Raw genomic sequence first — 10,124 nt, 5'->3', positions numbered from 1 at the left:
TCAGGTTTTTGCTTGGCCTCTCACAAAGTCTCGCGAGTTTTGCCAGGGAAACCGGCCTGGGTGAAGAGACCGAGAAGGGGAGACCGGGTGGGAGGGCTTGACGCTTAAGGGGCCGTGGCTGGTTTAGCCGGTGCTGTGGTTGGTACTTCGCTGTTGGGGAAGCTCTCAGGTCGCCCGGAACAAAATTCCCAATGGGTGACTGGGAAAATTAGCGGGTAGAAAATCTTGAGGGTCGGAAGCATTTTTTTTTCCCCTTGGCTCCGCCCTCTTCCTGTTCAGCGACCTGGGCTGGGCGTCTGGCCCACCGAGGGGGAAGGGCAGCTTGGCGGGGCCGTCGAAGAGTGCTGTGCGCACGCGCGAGTCCCAGTGTGTGAGTGTTTGTGTTCGCGCGCACGCGCGCGCGCGCGCTTGCCTTTAGGAAGCTTGGGAAGAACCGGTGTGCTAGGAGATGAGCGGGGAAAGCATAGTCCCCTGTCTTTGGTACAAGATACTCCTGACTGTGCGCTGACCCTCCCCACCCAGCCAGCAGCCTTTGCCAGAGAGGCTGTAGTCCATAGCTTCTGTTCGTTTTCTCTGCAGGACCAGGCACGAAAGTAAGCTAACCTCAATCCTGAGGTCTTCCTTATCCACTCACCTTATACTTTCCACCCCGCACCCTTCAGCAGAGTGTGTCTAGATTTCTCAAAGAAGAGTTTTGCATGAAGGGGAAATGCATTTGAAAGCAGAAGGAAATAGCTGGATTGTAAAAAAGTCAGTTCGTTTTGATGAACACCTTTTTTCCTGCTTACCATGTGCTTTTTGAATGTGGTTTGTTCAGTATAAGATTTTATTAGCGAAGCAAGGGAGTTTTTGTAAGAAAAAGTTTTAAAAGTTTCTCCTCCCCACCAATGTGATGGTAGCAACTAAGTTTCTCTTCTACGTGATGAATTACTGTGGCGTTTCGAAAGCTAAGGGGGAGATTGTGAATATGGGGCCCTTACCTTTATGGGAAGACCTGAAATGCGGTTGTGTTCAGAGATATCTATTATGTTTTGGTTTTTCCTTTTGCTGTCACTCTTCTTTCCTGTCTTTCCCACCCGCTGCTTTTTTCAGAAGCCTTGAGACTGGAGGGGGAAGCTCAAAACTCCTGACTTGGGTTAGTTTGGGGGTTTATATGTGATTGATGTCAATTAGCAAGGATCGTTAAAGTGTATTTGAAGAGTATTTGTCGTTTATTATGTAAGAAAGGGAATCAGGTACAATTTGTAAACATTTTCTTCTATTTCAAGTTCATTCAAAAAGCAAAAAAGTATGTATGGACTGTAATTTTTCCTGTGATTCATAGAGTGACAGCTTAATATGGTGTAGCTCATCCCTTGAATTGGTAGTTACTTTCTGGTTATGACCTCATTAAATCTTGCCCTTTATTGGATACATTTCTTTGGATAATGATTATTCATGTTCCCTACCAAATCTTGAAGAAAAGACATTAATTAGAGATGATTTAAGGTTATTAAGTGTTATGTATAAGACATTTGACTAATATACCTTATCCCTTACAGGTTAAAACAAAATGAAGATTTTTTCTGAATCTCATAAAACAGTATTTGTTGTGGATCACTGCCCTTACATGGCAGAATCATGCAGACAACATGTCGAGTTTGATATGCTGGTGAAGAATAGGACCCAAGGAATCATCCCTTTGGCCCCCATATCTAAATCATTGTGGACGTGCTCAGTAGAATCTTCCATGGAATATTGTAGAATAATGTATGATATATTTCCTTTCAAAAAGCTGGTGAGTGAAGTATAAGCAAAATCATGATTTTTTGGGATGTACTTAACTGCTTAGTACATTTTTTTATATATGAATTTGCTGTAGCTTTGACTTAGAACTGTTTGTTTGCTACTTGAAAAATGCGATACGTAGAACTCCCCTTTGGGATTAAATGTTATGTGTATTTAATTGTGACCAATAATAAAGCTAACAATTGTGGAGCACTTAACGTGTGCCAGGCGTATTCCAGAGTGCTTCATGTGTATAAACTCCTCCAGTTCTCACAACAATCCTATGAGGTAGTTACTATAACTACTGGGATGATATTTAAAGTGTATAATAACCAGAATGGCACAGATACTGACCATTAATATTTGCCAGCCTGAGCAGAAGGGAATGTTGGCTGTAAGCAATTTGTCAGACTGTGCTTTGACGTACCATCTGAATATCAGCCTTTTTTATTAACTGCCATGTTGGAGACGCAGAAACTGAGGTAAAGAGAAGAAACTTGAGCTAAGTTACATAGCTAGTTAGCGGCAGAACCAGAATTTGAACCTAAGCAGGCTAGCTGCTTATACATAGTTTTAGTGAATGTGTGCTAAACCGCTACAGAATTTGGCCAGGTTAGGAAGAAATGCTCTTAAGCATGCTAAGCGGAAATTGTTTTTATCAATGAGAAGTGAAATTGTATATTGATAGGAATTCTCAAGTATAAAAATTATCTTCAGGTTTCAGGATCTCAACTGTTTTATTTTGGCAAAGTCATTTGGTTAGCCATGGATGGACGATTTGCTTTCTGTCTGATTTTGGAGCAGCCTAGGCTGGGACCTAGCCAATTCTTAGACTGGCACAGGTAGGGCAATTATAGTAAGGCTGAACGTAGAGTCTAATATTATACATTCAGATATATTCCAAATTAAAGAAAAAGTTTTAGTCCCTCTGCAAATTGTGCATTATATAGGGTAAAAAAAAATACAAGAGGAAGGATAATGTCATGATTTAGGGCACAGACTTTGGCTCAAATCCTGGCATTACTAGCTACTAGCAGTGTGACCTTGATCGTATTGCTTAATCTGTCCAAGTCTCAGTTTCCTCCCTTGTAAGCGTAACACCTACTTTCTACAGTTGTAGGATTTCAATGAGATAATGTAAGTAAAGTGGCTGGTAAAATATGTCTCTGTCAGTTAAGCCTTCAGTGAGAAGGCTGCTTATCAGACTTACCGGGAAAGCAAAACTAGTATTTCATGGATATTAGGAAAAAAGATCATGGATTAGATCATGTAGGCTAATGATCCAAAAGGGAAAGAAATGATCTCACCCTTTTCCCAAAAGGGAATTGTTGATATACTTATTGATACACTGTTGATATACTTTCTAATACACGTATATCCTCATGGTCACTATCATTTTACTTGATAGTATTTTTTTTTTTTTTCGCATTTTACTTTAAAATATAGAAGAAAGTCCAAATCCATTATTTTAGCTTTCAGTGCTGTATGTGATATGGGTACTGCCTACTTTTCTGAGCTTATCTCCTGCCCTTCTGCCTGCTCTGACCTTCGCCCTTTTGAGGATACCCCCTTAGAGGCCTTTGCATTAGCTGTTCGCTATATCTGAAATTCTCTACCCCCAGCTCTTTCCATGGCTGGTTTCTTTTGGTCATTTTGGATTCCCTTCAATTGCCATTTCTATAGAGAGCCCTTCTCTGTCCAACCAACCTAAACTAGCTAATCAACTTCTTTTTCTTTGCATTTATCACTCTCTGAAGTGATTTTGTTCATTTATTTGTTTGTTTGTATTCTTTCTGTACTGCTTTCTAGCTTACCAAATCCCCCAAACCCCTGGTTTTCCCCACATTGTGAGTGACAGAACTGTTTTATTCATCACTATATTCCCATATCACCAGTGCTGAGAATAGCACCTGTCATGCACTAGGCATTCCTTACCTAAAAATGAATGAATGACTCAATCAACAAATCAGAGCTAGAGACTATTATTTTATTTTGTTTTTAATTCTTTTTACTATTAACTAACAGCAAACTTTATATTTTAAATATGATGTGATCGAGTGGAATTGGACTTGAATACTAACTATTTCTTTGAAATCTATTAGGTGAATTTCATTGTGAGTGACTCTGGAGCACATGTTTTAAATTCTTGGACTCAAGAAGACCAAAATTTGCAGGAGGTATGGTTAGATTTTGAGCTGTGGCCTTTCTGAAAATTATGTGAATGCAGGAATACTTTATTTAAAAAAATGATTAAAAACTTTTTTTTATCAATATAGTATTTGCACGTAGTTTTAAAACACTAACTAATACTAAAAGGGAAACAGCTATCTATTCTAGTCTTTCCCCACTTCCTAGTAGCAAACTTTCAAGTCTAGCTCATCTAGTATTTACTTCCATATTTCTAAATAACATTTTTTGCTGCCATTTATAGAGTTATCAGTTTAAATTTTATTTATTTAATTTAATGTCATTGTCAATGAGGATTTACCTTTTATATTCCCTCTCACCCATGCTACTATGCCTGCCCCCTTCTCTTCTCTCATTTTCTCAATATTGTTATATCAGAATTTTTGGTTAATGCAAAATTCCATTTTTCCTTTATATTGTCTATATAAAGTGTTATTGACTGCTCAGGCAAGTAATATATGTGATTATTTCCTTTCCTTTTTTAAAGATTTCATTGAGATGTAGTTGGCATACAGTATATATAATGATGTATAGCACTGTATCAGTTAAGGTGTATAGCATAATGATTTTGACTTACGTATTATGTTCTTTCATATACAACTTTTTGTTTCTGGAATTTATCATTTCTTCTTAATTTGCTTAGTTTTTTGTGTATCTGTTGATGCTTTTCCTCACATCTCTACAAAACTTCTCAGTTTTTTTAATGATAAATGTATTAGAAATTTAGCAGTTTTATTCTTTATATTTTTTTTCTTTGGAAAAGTTCTTGGAGCACAGTTTTCTGCTCCACTTCGATTGGTTTCTTTCCAGGCTGGGTGCACTGCTGTCCTCCTCCTCCTCTCCCTATTTTTCAGATCCCATTTTTTTTCCCCCCTCTTTTTCTTTCTGTAATCTCTCGTTTTGGTGGAGTACAACTTCCAGAATTTCTGTAACTTACATTACACTTTGTTGATACTTGGGGTATAGAAATGTTAGGTTGGAAATGACTTTTTCCTAAAAATTCTGAGGCATTACTTCACGGTTTTATAGCTTCTAGTGTTGTTGAGAAGTCCAGTATCATTTTTCTCCATAATTTCTTTCTGAAACCTTTTAGAATCTTTTCTTTCCCCCTTACGTTCTGAAATTTCTCAGTGATGTGCTTTGGTGTTACTCTTTTGTCATTTATGTGCTAGGCTTTATATTCTTCGGGAAAATTTCCCTATCTTGTTACTTTGATAATATTCTTGTCTCTGTGTTCTGTGTTTTTCGGGAATCCCTATCAGTGGGATGTTGGACCTCCTGGATTAAATTTCTTATTTTTTTGGTCATTGGTCCTCTTATTGTTCTACTTTCTGAGCCTTTTACCTGTTTCCTTTTAACCCTTATATGGAACTTTTTACTTAATATTATTTTTAATTTCTGAGAACTTTTATTTATGCTTTAATTGTGTCCATTTTTGTCATATCTTTTCATGTTTTATGGGTATTATTTTTTTTAATCTGAAAGTATTAATAATAATGTATTTGAAGTTTTCTTTTTGATCTCTCTAGTTCTCAGAGTTCTTTTCATGTTGAGGCTTTTGTTAAATGCCTGCTGATAAGTAACTGTGCAATCTTATTTAAAGGCAAGTCACTAAACAGCAGATTAGAAGATCTGCGTGTTGTGCAGTAGGTATTACTAACCGGGCTTCACTGTGGTTTAATTGTTTTCACTGGGGGACCCTCCAAATGTCAGAATCAACAGATCATCTCTCCGGGACTGTTCAAAGTCTCCAGAGAAGATCTTCCCCTGTTTTACTTGTGTGCTATAAACTTAGTTGTCCGCCTTCTGGGAGCCAGGGAGAAGGGTGTATTCTACTGTCTAGTAGGCAGACTTTCACTCAGCCTTTCTGTTTTTGGTCTAGTACTGTGCTGTCCAACATAGGAGCTACTAGCCATATATATAGCTACTATTAGCTATTAAATAGCTACTATTTAAATTAATTAGAATTAAATACAATAAAAAATTCAATTTCTCTGTAGCATTAGCCATGTTTCAACTGGTCAATTGAGGCCACCTGTAGATGGTGACTACTGTATTGTACTTCACAGATACAGAACATTTCCATCACCACAGAAAGTTCTATTGGGCAGCACTGGTCCAGTATCTTACCTTTCTACCCTCCTGTGTCTTGTGGTATTCCTGCTTGGTACCTTTCTGGTTCAATTCTTCCAAGGAATGTGATTCTGTATCTGGGGGGATCGGGGAAAGGTAGTCACTTACATAGGTAGGCTGTGAGTAAGATCTGGGAGTCAATTTGCTGTTTATGCTGACTTTAAGCCATTCATTGTTTTAAATATCTTGCCTTACCCGTGCTTTGTGTGGTACTTGATGCCTCCAGTTCCTGAACTTCTGGAATTTGAAGGACGTATCATCTTGTCTTTTTTTTCCTCCTGTAAGCACGTAGATTTCCACTTAGTTGTATAAAGTCCATTACCATTCCTCTATCCATTCTGATATTCTTGTTGACATTTCTTGTTTGCGGTTGTCTTCTCCATTCTTTTCATCTTTGTGGGTGTATGTCTTGTTTCTTCCCTTTGGTTTATGCTTTTTAAAATTAAATTCCTTTAGTACCGTTCTAGTGCAGATTTTGGAGGGAGCAGAAATAAACCCATGCTCAATCCATCAAGTTTATGCTTTTTAAACATTATTTATCTAAGGATATTGAGTTTGTCGTAGATTATGTTCTTTGCTAGTATTTAGTTGGGTAGAAGACTTTAGTCTACTAGGTTCTTCACTGATGAATATGAACATGAGAGACATGAACATGAGAGACAGTAGTGAAATATTTGAATACATTGTTTGAATTATTTTCATATTAAAATTTTTCTATTGATGGATGCACTTCAATGGAAATAATCCCATTGAAATGTATTTTAAATGGAACACTTTCAAAGAAAATGTGTTTGTCACAGTGTTTGGTCTTAAAATGTTATGATTAGTGTTATACTATGTAAATATATCTAACCTTTCATTCTTTTGAGTTAACTCACTCAAGGAGTAGACTTTTATTGCCTTGGCTTTGCATTTATTTCACTACAGAACATTCTTTATCCTTTCATTACTTGAAAAAATAATATTAAGGATTCCATCTATTCCTGCTGTATTGTCTTTTTGAAATGGCATGTATTCTGCTTTTTTTCTTTCAAGAGCTATTGTGAAAAGCTTGAAGCCTCTCTAGTTGTGTAGAAACAAATATAAGTACAAATTTGTATAGATTTTCCTTACTTTATCTCTGTAGTGTGGTAAAAGGTATGCATTTGATACTGGTAGATACTGATGATGAGAGAATTGCTACTTCCCTCTGCTTTCTGAAGGTGAATGCACATACCACACCCATTGCTTTTAAGTTAGGGACAGAAGGGGAAACTCCAGTTGTGAAGGCAACCATATAGCAAATCGCTGGTGTTTTCAGATGCTATAAAGTAATTGACCTTAATCTTGTCTATGGTATCACATTTAATGTTTAGATTTGGTTATCTGTGTCACACTCTTACCTGGTTTTTGTGAATAATCATGAGTAACAAGTGAAGTAGATGGATTGAAGAATGTTGGGCTGGAAGGATTGTTGGTCTTTTGCTTTAGCTCTTTCACTCTGCAGGTGAAGGAACTGCGGCTGATGGGCCAGAGGTTGTTTGACTTACATAACTGGATCCATGGCTCTTTCTTTTATATCACCTTACTCTATCCTATACGTCTTAAAGTTTATTAAGAAAAAATTTGTCAGACTTCGGGAGTTTTGGTTTTGCTTTTGTTGGCTAAATTAAATAACATTTGAAAGCATCACATTATGTGGGATAAGTTTTACTACTGTTTTCACTTTCAGATTAGGAAAAGGGCTAGGAGAGATTGACCAGATTCACAAAGAATTAAGAGGCAGAGCCAGAATTTTAATTCATCTCTGACTTCAAAAGTTAATCTTTCTTTCTGCTACTTTCCCCAGAACCACAATGCCCCTTCCCTAAAAAGCTACTTTTAATTAAGCTTCTCCTATATACCAGGGGCTTTATATAGTCATTTATACACAGTATTTTCTTTCTTTCTCTTTTGATTACTTTTTATGAATAGGTAATACCTATGTCATTTTAAAATAAAATTTACATATATACATACATGTGTGCATATATATACATATACATACGTGTGTGTGTGTGTGTGTGTAAGTGTGTAAGTAAAAAGTAAACCTTGACAAGTTTTCCTTCAGTGAAGCTTGATATCGGCTACGGTGGGATATTTAACCATAGATATTGGTGAACACTACAAGTTAGGGCTTTTTTTTTTCCCTTTGGAGAGCTTGTTTACCAGTACATCACTGTTTATCCCCATCACTGTTAGTTTTTTATGGATCTTTTCAGATTATATTTATGCATATACAAAACAAAATCTTCCTACTTTATTCTTTTCCAAGATTTTTTTTTAGCTATTCTGAGTTCCTTGCAATTCCATATGAATTTTAGAATTAGCTGGTCAATTTCTACAAAGAAGTCTGCTGGGATTATGACAAGGGTTTTGTTTAATCTGTAATTTATACTGACATTTTTATGTCATACTGACATAATACTGACATTTGAACAATACTGAGTTTTCCTCTTCATGAACGTGGGATGTTTTTTATTCGTTTAGATCTTTAATTCTTTCAATAATGTTTTGTAGTTCTCCGAGTATAGGAATACATTTCTTTTGTTAAGTTTATTGCTACGTATTTTATTTTTGGTGCTATTATAAATGGAATTGTTTTCTCAATTTCATTTTTGAGTTTGTTGCAAGTATATAATAGTATAATTTGTCTTTGCATATTGATCTATCCTGCAACCTTGCTGAACTTGTTTATTATTTCTAACAGTTTTTAGTAGAGTCCTTAGCATTTTCTGCATACAAGATCATGTACCTACAACATAAGATAGTTTTACTTTTTCCTTCCCAATCTGGATTCCTTTTATTTTTCTTTCCAAATTGCTCTCTGTAGAACCTCCCACACAGTGTTGAATAGAACCCATGAGAGTGGACACCCTTCTGTTTCTGATCTTAGACGGATCACATCCAGTCTTCACCATTAAACATGATGTTATCTGTAGGTTTTTTGTAGGTGCATTTTATCTGCTTGAGGAAGTTTCCTTCTATTTCTATTTTGTTGAGTGTTTTTATCATGAAAAGGTCTTGGATTTTGTCAAATGCTTTTTCTTTTTTTTTTTTTTTGCAGATGATCATGTGATTTTTAAAAATTTTTTCTAGTGATGTGATATTTATGATAATTGAATTTTACGTTAACTTTGCATTCATAGAATAAGTCCCATTTGGTCATGGTTTATAATTTTTTTTATATTTTGCTGGATTCAGTTTGCTAGTATTTTGTTGAGGATATTTGTGTCCATGTTTATAAGTTATATTGGTTTATAGTGTTCTTTTATGGTGGTGTCTGTGTCTCACTTGTACATACTCTTATCAACAGAATTGTTTTCCTTTTTACTTAGCTAATGGCAGCATTAGCTGCTGTAGGGCCTCCTAATCCCCGGGCAGATCCAGAATGCTGCAGTATTCTACATGGTCTTGTTGCAGCAGTGGAAACCCTCTGTAAAATTACAGAATACCAACATGAGGCCCGTACTCTACTAATGGAGAATGCAGAACGTGTTGGAAATAGAGGACGAATAATCTGCATTACTAATGCAAAAAGGTGAGATGTTCATCACAGTAATGCTTGCACACAGGACATTTTCATGTCCGGTTGCAGCTTTTGTTGAAAGTAGCAGGGACAGCATGTTAGCATTTATGCATGTCACGAGTGGCCTTGCTAATACTGAAGCTGTATTTATCCAACTCTAAAACAAAGACTCAGCTCAGTGAAAACTGTTTAGATTGTCATCATGTAGGTTAATTTGACTTTTTTCTCTTTAGTTTTTCAGCTGGTTGTTTGGTACTGTGAATGAGCATGTTAAAGACAATCCTTATTGAAGTAATTTTAAGTAATTTTAAGCCTAGAACAAGATAAAACACAGCTGAATAGTGTGTTTAATTTTTCTCTTACTATTATTCCTTTAAGTTTGTTGTAACTTTTTTATGCCATTAGTGATAGTCATGTGCGAATGCTTGAGGACTGTGTCCAGGAAACGATTCATGAGCATAACAAGCTTGCTGCAAATTCAGATCAGTGA

General features: G+C 36.3%; 1 protein-coding gene across 7 annotated transcripts in view; it reads left to right on the top strand.

The window, feature by feature from the left end:
- The first annotated feature begins 27 nt into the window (after positions 1 to 27).
- Positions 28 to 10,124, top strand: part of INTS13 (integrator complex subunit 13) — a 31,123-nt gene continuing 21,026 nt past the window's right edge. The window contains exons 1-6 of one of the 7 annotated variants that reach the window (XM_074325899.2): positions 454 to 593; positions 1,093 to 1,135; positions 1,542 to 1,777; positions 3,870 to 3,944; positions 9,444 to 9,646; positions 10,040 to 10,120. In XM_074325899.2, coding sequence (XP_074182000.1) covers positions 1,553 to 1,777; positions 3,870 to 3,944; positions 9,444 to 9,646; positions 10,040 to 10,120 — 584 coding nt within the window. In that variant the 5' untranslated portion in view covers positions 454 to 593; positions 1,093 to 1,135; positions 1,542 to 1,552. Of the gene's footprint in view, positions 594 to 1,092; positions 1,136 to 1,541; positions 1,778 to 3,869; positions 3,945 to 9,443; positions 9,647 to 10,039; positions 10,121 to 10,124 lie in introns of those variants that run through there. The other 6 variants (XM_074325901.2, XM_074325903.2, XM_074325900.2 and 3 more) reach the window with 6 other exon arrangements.

This window comes from Rhinolophus sinicus, chromosome 1 (assembly GCF_057876585.1).
Source record: "Rhinolophus sinicus isolate RSI-liver-muscle chromosome 1, RSI-T2T, whole genome shotgun sequence".
NCBI lineage: Eukaryota > Metazoa > Chordata > Mammalia > Chiroptera > Rhinolophidae > Rhinolophus > Rhinolophus sinicus.
Note: the sequence above shows the minus strand (reverse complement) of the source record. Positions and strands in the feature narration are given on the sequence as shown.